The 24,014-nt window shown below is 31.6% G+C and overlaps 1 protein-coding gene across 1 annotated transcript; it reads right to left on the reverse strand.

Moving 5' to 3' along the window:
• Nucleotides 1-597: 597 nt before the first annotated feature.
• Nucleotides 598-22,318, reverse strand: LOC139522418 (aquaporin-4-like). The gene is made up of 3 exons (XM_071315932.1): nucleotides 21,690-22,318; nucleotides 2,520-2,600; nucleotides 598-1,890 (listed from the first exon to the last, which is right to left on the reverse strand). Exons 1-3 carry the CDS (start codon nucleotides 22,248-22,250, stop codon nucleotides 1,681-1,683), a joined length of 852 nt encoding a protein of 283 aa, XP_071172033.1. The 5' UTR covers nucleotides 22,251-22,318; the 3' UTR covers nucleotides 598-1,680.
• Nucleotides 22,319-24,014: the final 1,696 nt, after the last annotated feature.

Raw genomic sequence — 24,014 nt, forward strand, 5'->3', positions numbered from 1 at the left:
AGTTCATGTTTAACTGTACTGGTTGAAAACAGTTTTTTATATAAATGGCACAACTTGTTAAAATAAAAAAAGGCCTTCTTTAAACTTGTAATACTCATTGCGCATGACTATTTAATTCAATCTAACTTCAAAAGGTGTAAATATTGTATTAAGAACTTTATAAACTATATCTATAAATTGTCGTCTCTGACAGTAGACATCATATTTATCAAGAAGAAACTGACAAAACACATAATATATGATGATAAACGGCTATAGTGAAGTAGTTAAAGAGGTTTGTACTCGTGACATCATGACATGGATTTTGTCAGACTCCGAAACTGCTATGTCATTGTTTGATAAATATCGTGACCCGTTTTTCTGAGCTTTTACTTTTGTATGTATAGACGTTTTGGATATTGTTGTGAGATCAAACAGTAACATACTCAATTAATCAACTTTCTTAATTAACATTCTGAGAAAAAAAAATGGACTTAACATCTGAATTAACATTCTGAAAAAATATGTACTAAACATCTGAATTAATATTCTAAAACAATGCACTAAACATAATATCTGGCAGAAAAAAGCATCAACAAGGAATCAACAAACGTGATAACATGAAGCGTGTTTTTATTCATTTGTTTGTATTCACTATTTGGGTGCCATAAAAAACATACATGTGGATTCTCGAAATGCACTATCTAGACGAGAGTACTGATTTAACAAAAACAAACTCACAAAATAAAACAACAGGAAATAAACTAGGTTGCTCTTACATGTAAATACAAATATAAGCATTTCCTTCCAGCAATTCCACCTATCGTTTTAAACGTGGTCATTAAAAAGCGGTCATGTCAAAATCGAGAAAACGTACGAAATTGTGGCTCTTACAAGTTGAGATTGCTTAGGTCATCTGTGACACATGTACATGTGTTAAGCTTTAAGCGTTTTATTTAAACAGTTTATGTAAACAACGACACATATATGAGTCATTGATTTCATGTTTTTATATTTAAAAGAGTTCGTCACGAAAGTACTTAAAACAAGAACAAAGCAAAACTTATGAGATATGTTTATTTTCAACTGTTCATAAATATGCATGTATATAAATTTATTCTACCAATATCTAAGAATTTTGTTTTTGTTACAGACAGCCTGCAATAACATGTTAAAAATAATTATGCATTACAGTACTAAACATTTAATCTGATTTGTCATGGCTAAAAAGATAACTTAATTAAAAAGACTAGCGTATAAAATTAAGAATGGAAATGGGGAATGTGCCAAAGAGACAACAACCCGAAAATAGAGCAGACAACAGCAGAAGGTCACCAACTGGTCTTATACTTGTATAATAATCAAAAACATCCAGTTTTGTAGACAAGCCTCCCATTTTGACATTCAATAATATTGTAGAAATGATTTGTAAAACGAAGTAATTTCTTCCTTTAATAAAATAATTATTTTTTAAATTGCAATTGATATGGTAAACAGTTATGTTAAGGTTATTTCATTACTGTAACATTCATTGTTTGCAATACTTTTAAAGCTTTAACATGTATTTGTATTCTACATCAGATTTGAAAAAAGTGAAAATGTATTAATTAATCCCAAGACACTTCGATATGTAAAACTCTCAACCCAAAATTCCATTGCTAACTATTTCATCCAGTCAAGAAAAATTATTTAATAATAAAATCAGATTTGCAATTCTTCTGTTGGTTCTTGGTCACATGCTAATTCAGTTGCTATTGAATTTGAGCTAGCGCCATCTTCTTTTCTTTGTAGACTATAAACATGCTGTCTTAAACTTGTCTGATAGTTCTGTAAATCTGCAGATTGCTTATTTGTATATTCGTGTGTAAAACCTCCAAAAATGCTTCCTAGTATTGGTCCAACCCAGTATATCTACAAAACATGCAAGTTATTAGCAGTATTGATTAATCCAATGTAATGTCATTTGTTTTTTTAGTTTAATTCTTTATGTGAATTATCTTGCGTTAGAATTAACAAATATATTAATTTCGGTACTATGATATATGTAAATATATGTATTTTTGCGTCTTTTACGCAGAAAACCTGCGTTAAAATGTATTTTGAATGAACAAAGATGCTTTTTAAGGCAATACTATTTTAACAATAAAACAATAGAATTAATCAATTTAGAAAGAAACATGAGAGATTGAGTTACATACATAAACAAGGAGAATCGCAAAAATTCCAATTGGAACTTGAAAGGTTCGATTTTAAAGTTTTTGTTCTTTGTCAACTAACACAGATGCAACAGGTGAAGATCAGCTCATAATCAGGAGTTTTGCTTAACTGTGGTAAGTATCCAAACGGTTGTTTTTATAAACTTTTTAATTGCTCATTGTTAATTTGTTTGAAAAGTTCATGTAGTTTTCGTGTTTGTATTCTTGAATTAGGACTTTGATTAAAGATTATAGTTACTTAGAGTTCCTTTAAGTGTTTGTACAAAACACGTTTATTTTGTAAAAGGAAACCTAAAAATGATACGAAATATTAAAAAAACATACCCAGTGATTGTCCCAGGAGTTATGTATTAAGGCAGGACCAAGCGATCGTGCTGGATTTATGCTAGCACCAGTAAGATTGAACTGAAAAATAAAGAAAACACTATTACATGTTTAATTACATTGAGTAGGGCAAAACGTCCCAATAGTGCCTGGTTGATGATTTCGCTACGCTATATTCATAAAAACTATGATGAACTGAATTGGTGGTTAAGATGAATTAGATCGAAGCAACAGTTGTTTATCGATGTTCAAATATCGCAAAATTAATTAAAATGATACACAAATGAAAATAAATAACAAAAAAGAATCGCACTAGCTCCAAAAGAAGCAAGACCGTGTGCGTCGATGCAAATCTACACACGGTCAACATATCAAACTCGTTAAATTTACGGATCAGACAAATGTTCCATGACGTTCGTTATGCATTACATAATGTTTATTATAATATCAACAAATAATCTTAAATAAACTTTTAGTTTAATGACATTTGAATAAAGTGATTCGTTTAATGTAAACCATTTCATAAGAAGGGAACATATACTTCTACATAGCTCACGTCTTTTAACATTTATACATAAATTATTACATTTGTGAGTTGGTGTGAAATACATTGCTTGATATACAGATAGATGGCACAATGCGTAAAGGAAATCTAGAAAGTCTGTATTATATCATGTCTTTCAACTGTTGTATGTATTTTGAGTGTAAATGACCGTATGACAAATATAATTTCATAGAGAATATATTCCCAAAAAGTGTTGATATATGAATTTATTCAAACAAATCATTAATCGAATTTTTTTTTTCGGTAAATACATAACCAACTCATTTACTTGGCATGTAACGTATTATTCATGTTGTTGGTGTGTAAGGCAAATTGAAAAGACATCTAGCTGTTGTATGTGTATGTTTTGAAAAATGCATTAAATATTCCAGGCTTATATCTGGGAACGTCAATCAGTCGATTAGACTACATGAAACGACTGTATTAATTGTTTGAAATAAGAAATCTATTATTTTTTTCTTCTCTTTGATATATCTGATATGTTTGAAGAAGAAGGTCAGTAGTCACATTTCCAACTATTAAACTGTAATATTCTGTTCCACCTGGGTTCTGTCTGGGTAACAAATGAATTTACATTTTCTTAATAATATTTGAAACAATAAAAATGAACTGTAAACGTCAATAGGTAACACACAACCTATAGTTAGACCACATCTAAACTTTTGATTATAAAGCATGCAGCATAGTTAATCTTATCTCTATAAAGGTATCTTCTGTGTTGACATATATCATAACTAGACAATTTTAACTTCATTCAAGAACGTTATATCCCGAATACAGACTGGTTTAAAATTAAAAAAAAAAAACACAATTTTAACCTTAGCTTCATCATTTATTCTGATAAATATAGATTTGATCAGGAATAAATGATACAACAAAAGTATGATAACAAGCATGGTTTCCATTACCAGTAACATATAAGATATATCAACCCGCACTATTTTGTCGATAACAATAGCTCATCTATCTGATTAGAAAAGAAGCAACGGTTATTATTAGTTGATTCATAATTACTAGCTACATCAACTTAGTCGTTAGTTAAAAAATATCAGTGCTATTTAGCTTTCCCTTTTTTCTTATTTATTAAAGTTTAACTATATATTACAGTTGAAGTAATGGTATATGTATTGACATGATTTATAACTTATATAATCAAAGTTTCTCTTTGGTATATTTAAAAAAGTACTAAAATATAAGGTTAAAAGTAACTCAGGCAAAGTTGAACTTGAATGAGTTTTGATTAGTCTTTTATGACCCTTTTGATTCTAAAGATCGTAGGATTTCTACGTTTGTATTCATCCTGGGTTAAAATTTTTAAGCGTTCCTGGCGAAAAATAATCCACAAAAGCTCTTCGGATGCATGTTAAAAAAGGTATCATATATATTTTCATTTCAAGATTTTAATACTATATTTTATATATATATATATGACTGTTTTGATTAATTGATAGGTGTTTAACGGCACTCTCAGTATATGTGTGCTATTTCAAGGCGGCCAGATATTGACGAAGGAATCTTGAGTGCCATAATAGAACCACCGATCGTTGCAGGAAAATAACAATCCTAGTCATGCGTACCTGTCACGTGCGAGATAACAGCTCCAAACCTCGGTTTTGACAGGCTTGTGATACAGTTATTTCACGTCTAAGACCACTCATCCTCTACATATATTTTGCTTTCGACCTTCCAACATTAGTGATGAAGGTTTACACAGCAACGCAATGTGTTGCAGTAAAACAAATCTTGCAAAATCTGAATTTTGAACGATACTGTGTCTCTTATTATATTTTTTGCAGATATGTACGGCTAGAATAAAGTTTATATAAGTATTTGTAATTTGTATACAATTTTAATAGCAAAACTTGTTTTTTTTCAAAACGTTCATATTCAAATTTATTAAATGATATCATTTAGCTTCGTCAAATTCAAAATGACTTCCTTTCATTGTAATGTTTTAAGATTTAGATATGGGCAATGAACTAATTAAGAGAAAAAAACTTCGCTAACACTCAGGATTACAAATTTCCGAAAAACAATGTAAATTAAAGTTTATAGCCAATAAGACATATGTCTGTCATGGATTATTTCTTTTCATATGTCGAATATAGAGTATCTGACAGCAACCCCATGACTTAGAAAACATCTAATAGAAGCGAAAGTCTAAACTACTTAGTACATGTTGCTATTGCTTTGTCCTAGTTCATGCCTTCTTTGATGCAATTCAACTCAGCATGTGGATCTGGTTGAAGAAAACTTGTAACAAGTAAAATCTTTAAAAAATTGAGGCCCGAGGAAAATAAAAAAAATATCTCTTTTAAAGTGTGTTATAAATCAAGTCATATTCTTCAATTCGTCGCCTAACTATTCTTTTTCGGTTCGATGTCCAGTTGATTATATCATGATCTTTGCATTTATGATCTTTCCATTATAAACAGACTTGGTGAGATTTTCCCATACAACGCTTTCTCCGTAGTCATCAAAATCTCTCTCTAATTGCTTCCGATGAAATACAGAAATCTGTTCATCCCAACATACGGTGATCCGTTATTTCCTATCTAATATTTCCAAAGGTTTCCTGTGTTTATCGTTCCTAATGTTAAGTCATTATCAGATTGTTGACAAGTACAGTTCAATTTTAAGGCATCTTTTTGCTTCGTTAATTCAGTCCTCATTACATAGCTGCAATTAAGATCTAGTTACCGTAGTGTACTAGGTATCTGCCATATTATTGATTTGATCTCGAGGCTGCTTGTAAAATATGGTTTTCTATATTTTCTTATCAATCCTATATTGTTTTTTTCGGTGAGTTAACAAATAAAATTGTAGGTTATTTTGCTTACTCTGCATTAAGTTTTTCATTCAAACTGTTTTGCTTCGAGCGCTACTGGTAGGGTTGTTTTAAATAAATCTTGTCTGTAGTACCAAATGAAAAGCCTGATATCTTTAGGGAGTTCTTTCTCGTAATAGAATCGTTTGTCCGAAGGAATCACATTTGTCCCGATTCATTTGTTCTAATGAATTTTTAGCAGAATAGACAGTGACAATTATTTCTAGTCAAAATATGAACACAAGATTGCTTAGAATATCATAGTGATTCAGTGGTAAGACAATGTCTTAATTTTCTTTGATAACTTAAAAATATCACAACTTTTGGCTTAGCAAACTCGATCTCATTTTTTAATTGTTAATTTTAATTAACTAATTATAGATTCCAGGGTTGGTTTTGTACACCAGACGATGTGTTCGTCTTCAAACTAAATGACACATCGGTAACGTAAGAATCATACAAGTTTAAAATCCAAAGAAAGTGCAAAGTTGAAGACCACTGAGTATTCAAAATTGCGAAAGATTTTTCCGAGATAGAACTAAGGTAATCTCACAAGGCTGAACATCGTTAGCATTTAAAAAAAAAGTTTGAAAACAGTTAACTTTTATGGTTGACCATATCAATGATAATACATAAACAAAAAAGATTATACACGTAAATACCAAAAGGTGACTACTGGGTTGGTGATTCCCTCGGGTAGAAAACCTCAACAACCAGTGGCATCGACACATTGGTTGTAAACAAACTCAATATATATATCAGGATTAGAAAACAAATCCCTTTGCCAGCAATATCAAGTACAACAAGTTTTGCTGTAACATGCAAGTACTTTAAAAATGGTGTTATTAAAATAAAGATAGCAAACTTGACGATTACTGGTAATACCACAAAGTATTAATAAAATATGAAAAAGTGTCATAGGAAAATGTGAGAGTCAGAAGTTTACATTGTGTACCTATTTATTTTTGTCTTACGACTTTCATTTTGATGTAAGCATCAATTATTCTTTTTATATGTCAGTGTCTCTTTTTTATCTGATCATTTCTTTAAGATAAATATATGTCATGACAATTTAATAAAACGGGACACTTTAACGCCTATTTTATCACGTTTCTAAGAAAATTATTTATAGTTTCGTCAAGAAAATAGGAAGAAACAACCAAACATAACAATTAAGAGTTACAACAGTTTGTAATTTTTAACAACTTCATTACGATTTAATGTTTCCATCTTCCTTTTGTAAACATATAAAACTAATTGACACGATGTATGTCTTTCGGGATTGTGGTTTGTTTTGCATAGATCTGCGTGCTTCGTTTACATTTTGAGAAAATAAATCATCTGGTTTGTTTTGCAAAGATCTGCGTGCTTCGTTTACATTTTGAGAAAATAAATCATCTAAAATGCAATCTGAACAGTTATATAATGTTCAAAGAATAAATCTTTTATACTTAATTGAAGAAAACAATACGAAGATTTAAAAAAAAAGGTACACATGAGATAAAAAAAATGTCGATACAATTTTTTTTTTAATATGGCACCAAAGCGCACATGTTAAACATACATGAATTTACAGGTATTATTTCAAATCAATATAAAAATCACTTGCCAATTTAAAAAAAAATGACATACATGTATTGATAATATTAAGTGTTAAAAGTATTTATATTTATAATCAGTTAATCATATTCCACCATTTTGGCAAATACCTCATCACGATTCAACTCGAAACGCAAGTTGAATGTTAAACTACATTCAATTTGGTCAATACATGTACAATGTACACACTGAAGAACTTTTGGCTTTTTTATTGACAGAAATGTATACTGGTATATAAGTTATCAAAATCATAAATCTTTTCAAGAATTGCTATTAAAAATCGCCCACCGTCCAAACGCTAAGCACACACGAACCTCATCATAAATACAAGTATTTACGCCAGACACGCGTTTCATCTACAAAAGACTCATTAGTGACGCAATAAGTTTGATTTGTAAAATCAATGCGCACCAATAATATTTACGCGTATATAATAAAATTAACGGTACAAATGTTCTCAATATTTCCACGTTAACAGTGTATAGTAACTCGAAACAGTCATTCGAGAATAATATCACAAAGACACGAAATCAAGTTGGAATAAAAAGTTAGGCTTTCTTAACAAACGCTGTCAACATTTCATGTTGTTCACTGTCGTAAAAGTAGCTATTGAGTCCTGAAGGACTTCTGACTAGGCACATAGTTTTCCAATCAAATAGTCTTCAAAGAGTCCTATTTCAATTTGAGTCTTTTCACAAAACGAATGAAAATTTACGACTTTGGTTATCATTGGTGGCTAGATATGATAGTGAACAAAATATGTTTTATTTGCCGATGGCATACTACAAAACAAACAAAACAATGAGAAATTTAGAACAGAAAAATACAACCACTGCCTCCTCCCAACAAAACCTAACCCATACAAAATGCTTTCTGTTTTCCTGGAACCAAAATATATATTCCAAAGATAGTGAATAGCTATCAAAAGTACCAGGATTATAATTTGATACACCAGTCGCGTGTTTTGTTTTCATAAGACTCATCAGTGACGCTCAGATCAAATTAAGTATTACGCAAAACAAGTACAAAGTTGAAGAGCATCGAGGACCCAAAAATTAGCTAAGGTAGTATATATGCCTAGATTAAGAAAATGCTTAGTATCTAGAAATACTTGCTCATTCGAAAGTCTTTTTAATGTTGAATACGGGCGTTTCTCGCTGCATTGAAGACCTATTGGTGACCTTCTGCAGTTGTCTGTTCTATGGTCGGGTTGTTGGCTGTTTGACACGTTTCCCATTTCCATTCTCAATTTTATTTTATAACTATTATTTCATACGAGTATATATTTATATATATAAAGTAAGTGCTATGATTATTGAAAACAAATTAGCACATAGAAAGCATTAGCATTGGGGTTGACGTCCCCTGATGCACAGCGTTCACGTCTTAGATTACAGTTCCGACGTCAGAGCCCAGCAATGTAAATTCCGTTTGACAGACTCGCACATGCATTGATTGATAATTACAAAGAAATTAGTTGTGTTCAAATGTCAAAGAACTAATTCTGAAAGTATTAAAATTAATTTTATCTACAGGAGCCTTTCTTTGTGACATACGTTTTTGCATTTGTTTCCCATTATACTGATTAACAGTTGAAGAAACTTTCATGCAATGACGAACTATTTGACAGCAAACCGTGTGATGTTCAATATATTTACAGAATAATATATCACACTTCCGGGTTTTCGGATTTTCATTTTAGATCTGTCATTTTTTTAATTAAAAACATGAATTAACTTGTTTATTCATAACAACATTTTATTTAAAATATATTATAATCAAATTTATTTTACATCTAAGCTAAGGGCTAATTTCAGATTGCACAAATATGGTCGAATACGTTTGTTAGTCTCAAAAACACCACGCTATAAACAAATGTTAATACTGTTTAAACAAAACGGTAGAAGCTAATGTTAAATAACGCATTTGCGAAAAAAATAACCCAGTGTTTTTTTGTTTTGTTTTTTTTTGTTTTTTTTTTTTTAAAATAATTTATGTACATAGATAACCAGAATGTAATGTCATTTAGATAAAATATAGGAAATCCCGAGAGGATTCGTATAACGCAAGGGTGGTAGTTAAAACGCAGAAAATGTGAATTGATGAGACGACAACATACTTTTCAGTGATGAATTTCAAAAGCAAATACAAGCTGAAGCTGTTAAAGATATTTACAGCGAATGACCACGAGGGCATAATATAAATATTAATTCTTTTCTTCAATGTATACTCATCAGCTTTTTTTTTGGAACATAAATTTATAATATTGAAATGTTTTGTTATATAAATATTAAATCATTAATATATATGCACACGTACAGAAAAAAAGTGTTAACGAATGCGGAAAAATATCACAAGAGTATTTTCGGAGTTATCAGTCCTTGCTCTCTCTCAAGGACCAATAACTCTTCATCGGAGATTGAACGGTTTGCGGGAAAATATAAATAAAATTGAGAATGGAAATGGGGAATGTGTCCAAGAGACAACAACCCGACCATAGAACAGGCAACAGCAGAAGGTCACCAATAGGTCGTACATGCAGCCTGAAACTCCCGCACCCGGAGGCGATCTTGAGCTGGCACCTTAACAAATATCGATACTAGTACAGACTAGTGATAATGGAGGCCATTCTAAACTCCAAATTATACACAAAAAACTAAAATTAAAAATCATTCAAGACTGGTTTTAAATAAATATTTTTAATTCCGATGCAAAGACCCTGTAAGTGAATCAATATTAAAGCCACATATGCAATCTTTAACGACCTGACAACAGTACCGTAACTATATTCCTTCTTAATAAGTCTGTTTAAAAGTTTTGTTAGCTTTCGAATGCCTACTTAAATCCAATCTATTAGAAAAATCGAGTTATTACAGAAGAGTGTCCACCATGCACTTGCACTGCACTAATATTAATATAGTGGAATAGAATGATATACAAATGGATGAAAATTATATATACATGTAACTGTAATATACAAATATTAATATAATATATAACTACAATATAATAGTTATTACGGTGAGGTTAAATTTCCTGTCATTTAGTTACCATCCACGCACGAACTTGTCTCAGATCTCTTTTTTTATCTGTACATTAACATCACTTTCGTGTATAGAGAGACAAGTATTTGTGCCCATCCACAAGAACTAGCGGTCATCCGATGTTCAGTACTTCAGTACTTTGATTACGTATTATATTGAATAAGATTTGAATGCGACATTTATTTTATTGTTCACCAATATACATGCAATTACCATTGTATTGAATAGCAATCATTTAAATTGAAAATTATATCTTGTTAAGCTAATGGTTTTTGAGAAATTGCTTGTTTTGCTTTGTTTCGTTCTACATTTTTTTGTACCTGTTATAAGATTCATTATTTGTTCGAACTATATACAATAATATATTGTATTTAGTAGCCAGAGTATTTGTGTGTTCGAATTCAATGTTGAAAAGAAAGATGTAATAAAATTAAAATTTGTTTGCACTTATCAAACAAACTGTGTAAACGTCTTGCAGCAGCATAGACAAACATTCTTTAAACACCAAATAGATTCATTAATGACATGCACTTCTTAGCACCATTTGTACATGTCATCGTTTAATATTTTGTTGATATGATTAATAAAGTTAAATTGAAAAACAGTATGTTATGCATGTTCAAATAGTGTTAATCAATCGACAATCGAATGAACGTTTGAAAAGAGAGCGAGTGCGTCGACAGATTATCGTGTTTTGCTATGTATTCTTTACCTGTAATATATACATGCAAGTCTGGGCTTAGTCGATATGTCATGATAAGAAATAGAAGACAATGATCAGTGACAGATCCAGAACTTTTCATAAGGGCATAAGGGGGGGGGGGGGAAGGGGGGGGGGGCTAACTGACCTAAGGGGGGCCGCTCCAGTCATGCTTCAGTGATTCCCTATATAATCAACCAAATTTTTCCCACGATGACTATACCTCAGGTATCTAAGAATCTGACATTGCGAAAGCATGTCTCTTTTAAGTTGTGAAACAGTTGGAATATATCGTTTGACTAATTAGTGATGTTGACGTAACACCCCAGTATTGTATATTTCATTCGTTCTTTCCTATAACCACGTCGGTAGAGTTTTTGCGACTTTAGACTAAGATGTTGATAAACTTGACGATATTGTTTCACCAGTTGTCAACTCTCCATTTCTCAGTAGTAACATAACATCTTCCCACCATCTGGCGACTATATTTATCTCAATTGACGCTTGCGTGTTTATATCATACGGAATTCATTAACAGGACTATACACATAACATTGACATTGATTATTACGTTTTAACCTGAAATTAAAGGGGTTGGCAACATGATTTTTCTTTCTGTTTTTGAGAAGGTTTTGTATGAAGTCTGGTGAGTATAAATATAAAAATCAAAGCGCTGTAAGCACTGTAGGCAGATGACCTAAAACCAAGGCAAACATAATCAGGAAAACTGTGGCAATGTTGCTACAAATTTTGATTCAAGATTTAAAAGAACAAACATTAAACATTCATATATAATTGTACATTTATGTTCATTCAATGAAACAATCATTAAGGCAAATAATTCATATGTTATCAAGGTTTTCAAAAGCACGCATATATCAAGTATATTTTTTTTCCTGTTCATGAGTCTGCAGTGGTCCAAATTCGCAATGATTGCAGTTCTTCTAGTTGATAGTTAATGTTCGTATTAGTTGACCGTTAGTACTTCAAGTTGACTTAAGTACGAGCTTGTAAAAGTATGACTGACCTGGAAAGAAAACTGAGTTTGTGTTCTACAGTACAAAAGTTATGAGACACAAATCATACAAATGTTTACTACTACAGGGATCAATGGTGAGGTCTGACTGACCTGTCCATAGTAAATATAAATGACTCCCACCTTCACCCCACGTCCATGATGTCTAAGTTTGGAATAAAATGACAGGTGTTAGGTCTAGCAAAGTGATATGGATATGTGACGCCTATGAGATTGACCTTGTATGTCATTCAATCTCTTTGAAATGACAAACAGAAATGAATATGGTTTAGGAGTTGGTATCTCAATCTTTTTCAACTTCTTAAAACACACACAAGAGGGTGTGGGGTGACCCCAGGACTCCCCTGTATTTTATTTGGTTGGTTATATTTTCCCATACATGAATAAATATGGTTTAGGGGTGGGTGGGGATCTAGACTGTTTCCAAGTTCTAAAGCAGGAGGTGGTGGGGTGACCCTAGGGACTTCACCTATATTTTATTTGATTGGTTATATTTTCCCATACATGAATAAATATGGTTGAGAGGTGGGGATCTCATCTGTTTCCAAGTTATCAAACAGGATTGGTTAGGGTGACCCTTACTTAGGACCCTCCCTATATTTCATTTGATTAGTTCTTTTGTCCCATCCATGAAAATATATGGTTTAATTTAAAGGTGGGGATCTCGACTGTTTCCAAGTTCTCAAACAGGAGGGTGCAGGAACTCCCCCTATATTTCATTTGATTTGTTATTTAGTCCAATACATGAGTATAAATGGTTAAGGGGTGAGGATCTCGACTGTTTTCAAGTTCTCAAACAGGAGGGTGCAGTGACCCTAGGGACTCCCCCTATTATTCATTTGATATGTTATACTGTCCCATACATGAATATTTATCGTTTAAGGTTGGGGATCTCAACCGTTTTCAAATTCTCAAACAGGAAGGGGTAGAGTGGGCCCACGAACTTCACCTATATTTCATATGATTTGTTATATTGTCCCATACATGAATATATATGGTGTAGGATTGGGGAGTTCGACCGTTTTCAAGTTCTCAAACAGGAGGGGTTTGGTGACCCACAGTGACTCCCCCTATATTTCATTTGATTTATTATATTGTCCCATACATGAATATATATGGTTTAGGGTGGGGATCTAGACTGTTTCAAAGTGTCCAAACAGGTGGGGTGGGTGACCCCAGGGACTCGCCTGTATTTCATTTGATTGGTTATATTGTCCCATACATGAACACATTTTGTTTAGGGGTGGAGATCTAGACTGTTTCCAAGTTCTAAAGCAGGAGGTTGTGGGTGACCCTAGGGACTTCACCTATATTTCATTTGATTAGTTATATAGTCCCATACATGAATGTATATGGTTGAGAGGTGGGGATCTCATCCGTTTCAAAGCTATCAAACAGGAGGGGCAGATTGTCCCAAAGGACTCCACATACATATCATATGATTTGCTTACATTCAGGTATCATATAATCGAGTTGCACTATTTGTGTAAAATAAGAAACTTCCAGCTATTTTAACTGACCCATTAAAATTGGGAAAAAAATACCCATTGAAATTGCAGTAATATGTTTACACTTTAAAAGCATCTAACTTGCTTTACCAACATGTATCACTGATAAAGAAAATGTATACTGTCACCAGGACCATATATATTGTTAGATATGCTGTTCCAAGCTGTCACATTGTATTGGATTTTGACATTAAAATTTGTCAAAAAGTAATTTTGAGTTTCTGTACAAAATATTTTCTTTATTTTTTAAAATTCTTTATATATATATTTTGGTTTTCAATTCAAGTGTTTATATTTATTTACCATGCAAAGATGTATGATCATGTATTTTGTCATCTGTCTGATTATTTTTTGGTTGATCCCAAAACCCGGAATTACCCTTATCCGCTTCCGGAATCGGATCCGACATTGTAATTTTCTTCTTATGTCAAGCATTTTGTTTTCAATGTTGTTTTTGTCAGATACGATTTTACTCGAATTTACACATTATTTGTCGGCGATTTTCTGTAACAGCACGAACAGCGGGACTTATTTTAAGACTACTGACGTAGATGACTACGTATTGACGACAAACAATATTCCTACGACTTTTGCCATTTGGGAAATCTAAACTACTTGTCTTTAAAGATTTTCGGCGATTAAATATTTCATACATTTGTTCTTTGACAGCTTAGCCAAAATATCAGGGGATAATAAACTACATAAGGATTCCTAATTTGCCCTACTTCCTATGTGCAACTTCAAAACTTTTGGATAATTCGACGATAATTTAAGGTTTTTCTGGTCATATTTTTTGTAATCAAGAATTAAAAGTCTGTCCAATTAGTTATAAATAACATAACAACCAGCTAGATAATAACAATGGCACATATTTCAGCATCTATTGGATAGAACATAAATCTAGGGTGCTCGCATAGGGCAGCTTAACTGCCTAATAATTCAGTCAGTTAGGGTACCCATGTAGTATCTTTTGTGCTAAAGACAGATTTATAAGATCATTCCACCAAACTCGCAAACTCGACAAATATTGTGTCGATGAGGTTAAGCATTTCATTTTATCGTTTGGTGTAGTCAAGTGTCCTGACCTTCCCTAATTAAACTGAAATTTGCCAAAACTAGTAAGAATAGACACTGATACATTCGCCCAAGTTGAAACATTACATGGTTTCATTCTGGTAGACGTCAGTCCTTAGGATAATGTTGATTTTGCTAAGCCTTTTCATATACTAGTAAATCGAATGAACGTCTGCACCATAAAATTTCCTGATCATAACACTAACAGGCTATAATCTAGGTTTCTATTTTCATCAGAGAGGTATATTTAAAGATAGCAATCAACGTAAAACACAAAATTATCAATGTTGGCGATTATGGTATGTACTGATACTGATACTGAAAGCATCCTATAATGCGGAACAACAGTCACCATAAAAACAAATTGAGATTTAAAATATAATTTTGAATACACATGGGCGATTCTAAATTAAATGATATTCTTGCCTTATTCGATTGTCATGTTATTATCAATAAAACACAGTTACGCAGCGTTTGATGTTTCAATTTGATAAGAGATGTTCCGTTTTGAATTTTTCTCGGTGTTATTTCACATTTTTCAAAACTAATATTTAGTGCGAATTGTTTGAGAGTTTAGTAAAATGTCGTAATTATTGGACACAATGGTAAATGAATTAAGCTTTTTTTAATTGTGATTTGCGAATCACTTTGCACAGCGTTCTCATATAGAATTACAATTCAGACGTCAGATCTCAGCAGTAACGATTTCGTTTGACATGATTGCGTACACCGCGAGTCTTAATTATAAAGAATTTAATTGTGATAATGTCAAAGATTTCAATCTCATAGTATTTAAATCAATTGTATCTATAGAAGATCTCCACACATTCTCGGTATGCTCTTTATGAATGACAAACTTTGTTGCACTTGATTTCAATTAAAGATTCCAACTATTCAACTGAAATTTGATTGAAATGATGGAATGTTCGATAGTTAGAAGTTTGCGTGAAATGACGGAATGTTCGATAGTAAGAAGTTAGTATGGTCTAAAACCCTCAAATCTAAACCTTTGAAGTCAGGAAAGGGTAAATACGCAGCAGGGTAGGGAGTTGTATGACAAAAAAATGACATATACATAATATGTAGGATAAATTTTCTCTTGAGAATAGAAATAGTTTCTTCATAGTCTTATTTGTTATCCAAAATATGAACTAGGCTGTACGGAATATAACATTCAGAAAATACTTCTAAATGTGTCACTGTGGTTCCCAGACATTGTTAGGAATTGTATGAAATCATTTAATACATTGCTAGGGATTTAAAAAATCACTATAAAGCACAAATTTGTGTTTTTTTCTGGATAAATATTGTATAGGTAGACCATGCAATTGATAAAGATATTTATTTAATCGACATTACTTGATTACTCTTTTTTCAATTGTCATTGACATGATTGAATTGAAGACATTTTATAGCGCCTATGAATAAAAGGCGTATGCACAGATATAAAAACTTAAACTTTCTTACGTTAGTATAAATGCTTGGGTGGCACACTATGCCTGTGTTACACATATCCGAATTATAGAACTCCGTACCCCACCTTTTATTATATACAAATTAATTAAAAAACAGTTTTTTGATTTATATATTTTTTTGTTTTACTAGAAACGAAAACTCTACAATGATGATATTTGACTTAATTCCAAAATTCGAGTCGGAATAGATGTGGTCTGTCTTCATGCGGACTTACCTTTTGAACACGGTGAATATATCGTTCTAAATAAAATTGGTATGGCTTTAATACAAACTAACTTATTTTCAAGTAATATGAAAATCGTTTTTATTATTTTTCGATCTTGCAATTGGTTATGGGCAGATTAGAAATGATATTAGTTTGCATGGAAACCAAGACTAATTTAAGATTTCACAATTATTGCCTAATATTGATATCATGAGCAAACATTAATGAAGAGAATGTTTACTACTGATTAAACAGAAATACTGGAGTTAATGATTATCAGCGCATATATAAATAAAGTTGTTCTCTTTTGTGTAGAGTTAAGTACGTAAACATTAGAATGACATTGAATCCAGATGATATATATTTATTCCAATATGTTTTATATATTGTAGACCAAAGGTAAAATATTTTTCTGGTAACTGTTCTTATCGTGTAGTTTTCTGCACAAGCAGTCAGGTAAATACCCGAGACGATAGCCGAGGATTTTTACCTGACTACAAGATAGAAATAAATAATAAACGACTGGTTGTTTACATTGATATAAGAAGATGTGATATGAGTGACAATCCGTTTCTTTTGAATCATTTGTTTTGTATGTGACTTGCACGATGTTTCGTTTTATTAAAAAGTAATATATTTTGCAATTTTAAGACGATCATAAATAAAGAGATGAGGCACAAAAAGTGTCTATACATATTTATGTACTACATGTACAACAATGATATATTTAGTCTTTTGAAGATTTAGTGAATTTGCGTTAACCCTAGCACTTTGCAATTCTGTAAAACTGTCCGAGTAAAATTATTGCTCTTTATTGAATTATAGAGACGTAAGATTACACTGAAATGTGAAATGGGAGGGACACTTTTATAAGCTGGGGATTGCAATTCCCTTCACTTCTCTAGCTCCGAGAGAAAATGGCGTCTTGGCTTCTCAGTTTTCTTTCGATACACTGTAGTGCAAATTCTTCCATTTTACGGTGCTTCGGTCCGGTCATAGTCAAAGTACTGTGTATATATTTATAATTTGTTTTGGATCCTGTATGAAATATTCCAGGTGGAATGTACACGGAATATAGTAGGAATATTGGTATGAATTCCTACCAGAAAAGAGTGATATTCCAGTCAGACAGTAGTAGGAATCCACACGGAAAAAAGTCGAAAAATTTAAATTAGCAGGAATTTCTTAGTAGGAATCCTACCAGGAATATGCAAATTAGCAGGAATAATTTGGTAGGAAAATAAAATTCCTTCTAGAAAATTAAGTAGGATTTTTATCAAATTCCACCCAGAAAAAATACTGTCTAGTAGGAATCTAAAAATATACAAAATGTAAGTGTATATTCACAAATACACAACTGGGTCAATGATTTAAGTCTGAATCTCAACAACAAAGAACAAAGGAAATTCATGTAATAAATTCATTTTTTAAAACTGGACTTTTGAAATGTATAAGGAAACTGCGATATATGCAAGCTGGAAATTGTGTAATACATAAACATGAAGAAAAGCCAAAATATGCCTAGTTGAAATAAAGAGTTATGAACAAATAATGAGTAAAATTATATACTATTGTTGAGTTAATTGATAACTAAATATTTTGGCAGGCAGATAAATTTTTTTTTATTTTGAATGTATAGGAATTACCTTCAATCTCCACAAGCCATATGTTCTTTCATTTCTATATTGTAGTTGGGTGACCCTAGCTTGCAGCATTGTGTTCTAACACAACTTTTCATTCTTTTCCCTTCAAACTTTTGAATTTTGAACTGGAACCTTCTTGCATGTTACACTGCAAAATGTGTGTTCTTAGCAAAGAGGAATCCAGTGCAAGATAATTACAGGTAGAAAGATTATCTGGTAGGAATCTATAAATTGATTCTGGTAGGAATCTTGTACAAGTAGTAGGAACATAAATAATCAAATCAGATTTTCAACAGAAAATAATCCATACAGACTTTTAAGACTCCACCTAGGTAGTAGGATTTTGGTAGTAGGAATATAAAAAAATCCAGTCAGAATTTTGTTCATTTTCCATGTCCGCCTACTTTCTATATTGAATCTTTGATTCTAGGTAGATTCCTACTGCATTCCTACTAGTGTCTAGGTGGAATCCTACTACATATTTCGTACGGGATGTAACACGCTTTCTGATTGGCTGAAAGTGGTTCATAGATTCAGTTAAATGCTTTACTCCTCAAACATGTAATTAAATAAGTATTTATGTATTTATAATTAGATTATAAGGAAGACTGTTATAATTGTTTCCGACTACTAAGTATTAGAAATAACCTGAAAAATGTGGTCAGTGGTGCACACTTTGAAATAACATGCTGCGCTTGTTATTCAGTTTGATCCACGTTGTTTATCTTATTTCTTCGTAGACAGAAAAAATATTCAGTCACTCCTTGATATGGAAAGAAAAAATGTTTGTGTGTCAATTATAGAATAATAAACATTCATGGTATCCTTTAACTTAATTAAAAGTTAAAAAAAAAACTTGAAAAATCAGTAGCAATTTTCACAAATACCGATAAAATCCCTCTAATGAAGTTATCATATACATGCATAGACACACCACACGAGACCCTCGGTAAACACCCCGAGGTAATTTAGCGCAACTTGTCATTTATCCAATCCACAAATTGTTTCGTCAAACATGCACCGTTTACCATAATTGGTTCGATATAAATGTTTTATTAATGAGTTGCTTTCATTAATGTAATACAATTAATGTATTAGTGTGAAACTGTGTTCCCTTTGAGACTGTAATAAACTTTATATTCGTTCATATATAGAGATTCTAGACGGATTTACTTATTTTGTTTGCTTACATGGCTAAATATTTCAGGAATGAGTAGAGATTAAAAACACTCATTAGTTTTATTTTTTGCCAGAGATATTTGATTAAAATAAATGACTTTTGAATGCAAATTGTGGTGAGACCACACTTAAAAATATTTTGGTTTGTCCAAAACCATACCCAAAGTTAGAGACAGTGGATAGGTAGGTAAGCAATTTCTTTGTTTTATTTTGAAAAGGAGAAATGGAAGTGTCGGTTGTTTATTTTTGTCATGCAGATCTGATTAAAAAAAACCTTTTTTCTGATAAAGGCAATAACAGATTTTGAGTAGGCAGCTATTTTCTGGATAGGTAGGGTTAGGGCAAACAAACATAGTCTTTTTTATGGGTTGACGTAGAATGCACAATACAGTTAGAAAAATTAGACGTTGGACCTTTGCTATCAACTGCAATAAAATTTATATCCAACAAACCCGACTCCTGTTTTGTGAATTTTTTTAAATTTAGATAAAGATAAGACTAGCTATTCTAGTTTGATATGACACAGTCATACCTTCGTTCCACTAGAAGTATTATTAATATATGTAAAACTAGTAACTTTCTGGTTTTAATAATAAAAAAGATAAAAAAAAACAATCTATACAATGGGAGCGCAAAGGAGGGCAGGGGTCGCTCTTATCTTTACCGTGTAGTTTATTGTTATTTATGTCTCTATTAATTTAGAGCGATTGTTGAAATTTGTTACATTCTACACCCGGACTTCGTTTATATCATAACTTCATAAACACGCATAATAGAAAAGCTCAATGCCAACATATTAAAGAGCAGACAAAATGCATAGGATCTTTTGAGACGTTTCGGGAAAAAAAACCGGTTCTGTATAAATCCAGATTTTTAAACACAAACTTTAGCAAAGCTATAACCGCACTGTCACATGTAGTTTAATAGGGTATATACATGTAACGCCGTCTTCAGTAAAATTCTTTACAATGTATGTTGATATTTATAGACATGCTTGTCGGTTGAAAACTGACAGAAAATTGTCTCCCGAGTCTTTGATAATATAGTATAAAAAGTGGAAAAGATAAATATTCCAAAAGGCAAACACAAATTTGTGTATAGACAATACAATGATTAACAGAAAAAAGAAAAATGCAAAAATAGTCCACTACTTAGAAAATTTAAGATAGAGTAACCTAAACCCTTGTTGCGTTACATGTTTCTAAAGAAACAGTAACTTCTGCCCATATAAAATATGCAGTATTTCATTTGAGCCATGCATAGTTTTTTATTTCATGCATTTGCGCCAAAAACCTTATTTACAGGTAAAATATAACAGAGAAATTTAAAAATGAGTCGTATCCTGAATACGAATTAAGCTCTTTCAATATATGAGTACTTCCGCACAAATCGGGAAGACGTATCCCAAAAATTTGCAAAGCCACAATAACAATAGATATGGACCGAACGTTTGCGCTTTGTGACACATTATTAATACGTAAGATTTGCTGATATGCAGATGTAAAAGGTTACCAATACCGCTTGATGTTTTAGGTAGTATCTACATTTGATGGTAAAAAGTCAACATTTACCTTTATTCTATAACAACGTCAATTTTTCACAACGTGATATTGTAAAGCTATAGAATTGATTATATGTAAGTTGATGAGAGGCTTTTAAGTGCTGTTCCGTGAGCGTAAATTGTTATTTAAACAGTTCAATTGTTTAGCTTTTTCTAACTTGAAAATGTAATAAGTCATTAGATATTTAATTTTCTGGCAAACAAAAGTTATATTACAGAATATGTCAATATTGATTAAATATCTATACGGTTAATTATTAACAACAACAAGTTTGGTGAAGCAGAATCAAAGTCAACTTTACTTTTTTAAAACTGAATATTCATATAAAACAGAACAAATATTATTCTCACAGAAATGACGTGTTTTAATTGATGTGACGTAAGTGTATAAACTGACTGAACTTGTAGGTGTACATTTCAGATATGCATACACCTCTCCCCAATAAAAGAAATACAGAAAAGAAAATTTGATCGAATAAATAAAACTTCATGAAGGGTATCAAAGATTAAAAAAGATTATATGACAAAAAAACAACACCAAAACTTCTCACTATCAAATCAAATATTTAGAACCGAATTGCATCGTGATTTTTCGGGGGTTTATTTGCCTAAACATTTTTTTCCTTTCAAATTTGGACCTCGTAATACTAGCATTTATAATTAGGCGTGGACATTTCTTATTTAGTCTAAATTAAGCTAGGGTGTGGTACTAAACTAAAAGTTGTTTTGGCTTATATGCATATCAATACTCACTGCAAACAACTGTGAAAGACTAATTGACAATCCACATACAACTGAATCTGGGACTAAAACATTGTTTTTATTCTCCAAAGTGGTAAAGTAGGTAAAAATAACAATAAACGTTGCGAGAAACTCGACTCCAAATGCACGAACGTTATCAACGTTTTTGTGAACTTTAGTCACGCCTAGGTCATTCCGAATTTCACTTGGTATAATTCCATATAAAATTGCAGCACCGCAGATAGATCCAATGATTTGGACCAGGATGTAAAACAGTCCTCTCAAGAGTGATATATATCGTGTACAAAGTAAAGAAATTGTCACAGCTGGATTGAAATGTCCGCCACTGGTCGATCCCAAAGTTTTAACAAGTATTGAGTACGCAATTCCAAAAGACAAAACAGATGCGAAAAGTTTAACAGTGTTATCATTCGTCCAATTCAATATACATCCACAACCAAATATAACATACAAAATACTGCCAAAAAATTCAGCCCTTAATGATTTCCATAGCTGTTTAGAATATAGTTCTTCTTTCGCTTTCTTTAACCAATCTTTAATTCCCATCTTCATCTACTGTCTTCATCGAAAGCTTGGTAGAAAATCAGATATTGATTGAAGCTTGCATGTTTTATATAGCTTTATATTAGGTATAAATCTAATAACAGCAATTATGTTAGGAAAAAGGGTAATAGATAGAAATTGGTATTAGACAATAATCATATTTTATTTTATTTTAAAAATCATATCAATTATTGGAACTCTTAAAAAGCCTAGAAGCGCTAAGAAGATGCTAAGCTTAGTATTTGACGAGATAGTGATTTTATAGTCGCTATAATCAGTAGGAAGCCTAATAAAGAATTGATTGGAAATTGATATTCTAATGTTAATTTCTTTTCAAATGTCAATAGGTGTCAAGCATTAATTACACTTGAGAAGATTTGTGATTTGTTCTTTAAAATTGAATTAAAATGTATCATTTTAGTACATTTTGGAAGATTTGAAATTTGTTCTTTAAATGAAAATAATACTTTATAAAAGATTGAAACCCTAAATTTATAATAATAGCATTGTACAATCTAGTGTACAGCAATTTGTTTTTAAATTCCAGAGAAAATGAATTTTGCACACAATGATGGTTAACCATTTTTTTCAAATGCTATATAATTAACCAGAAGAGGGATTTGTTTTTATTTTCATGTATATTTACATACATTATTATGTACTCGAAATTTAAAATTGCTGGAAAATATTACATCTTCATGTAAGGCCCCCCTTCATTGAAAAACCTCAATTTTTAGGCGCAGGCTCATATACATTTGACTTTTGAATAATTATGCCAAGTCTGATAAACCAAATAAGTACTCTATTGCTTTAAGTATATGATAAGTTATATATTAAGGCATTTAAAAAGTATTTTTTTGCACCATTTTAATTTTTAAAGCCCAAAATGTTGCTACATGTAGTTGACATTTTTCAATTTTATCGTCAAAATTTTACACGCAAAGATGAGTATAGAACTTAATTTATTGTCTATAATATACATCCTATTGTCATTAAACTTTGTAAGCAGTGTTATAATCTATTAAGCTTTGATCATACCAAGTTTTTTTTTTAAGATTTGTCAATTTTTTCTATCCTATTAGGTCCAAGACCACAATTGTCGTCCCTTGATTTTACGTTGTTCACAAATATAGTCCCTAGTGTTGACAGTGGGTTACTTGCCATTAATTTTTATATAGTCCCTAGTGTTGACAGTGGGTTACTTTCCATTAATTTTTATACCCCTTCCAAATTTATTTCTCCATGTTTAATGCCTCAAATTGCAAGTAGGGGGGGGGGGGAATTACATTTAAAAAAAAAATTGGGTCCAGAATTTTAAAGGAAAGTAGTGATTTGGTCCAGCTGAAAAAGGTTTAAAATTAGCACTTCGGAAGCTGTCAAAAGATTTCCAGACGCCCTAAACATAAAATTGTCCATATTTTGAGTTAGAGACGATGAAGTTTTCTATAATTTTGATATAATTTGTCCCAAAAGTAGTACAACACACTGTAAAATTTTCTTTGAGAAAGCGCAGGTGGGATTTTTTTCTTATTTTCATTTATGTTCTAAAAGAAATGCACTACGAAATAATTGTGGTCTCGGACCACTTACTCGTAAATAGTTTAAATTTACTCAAGTTGACATTTTTTATTTACATACATCAAACAAATGGTACTTTTTGTTATCTTGTCCTTGTATTTTGTCATTAAAAAAAAATAATGAATTCGGTACTGTTCCCTTAACATTTTAGAAGGCACCTGAACAAATTTTGGAAATGCCATAAATTATTTTTGG

Source organism: Mytilus edulis, chromosome 5, assembly GCF_963676685.1.
Source record: "Mytilus edulis chromosome 5, xbMytEdul2.2, whole genome shotgun sequence".
Taxonomy (NCBI): domain Eukaryota; kingdom Metazoa; phylum Mollusca; class Bivalvia; order Mytilida; family Mytilidae; genus Mytilus; species Mytilus edulis.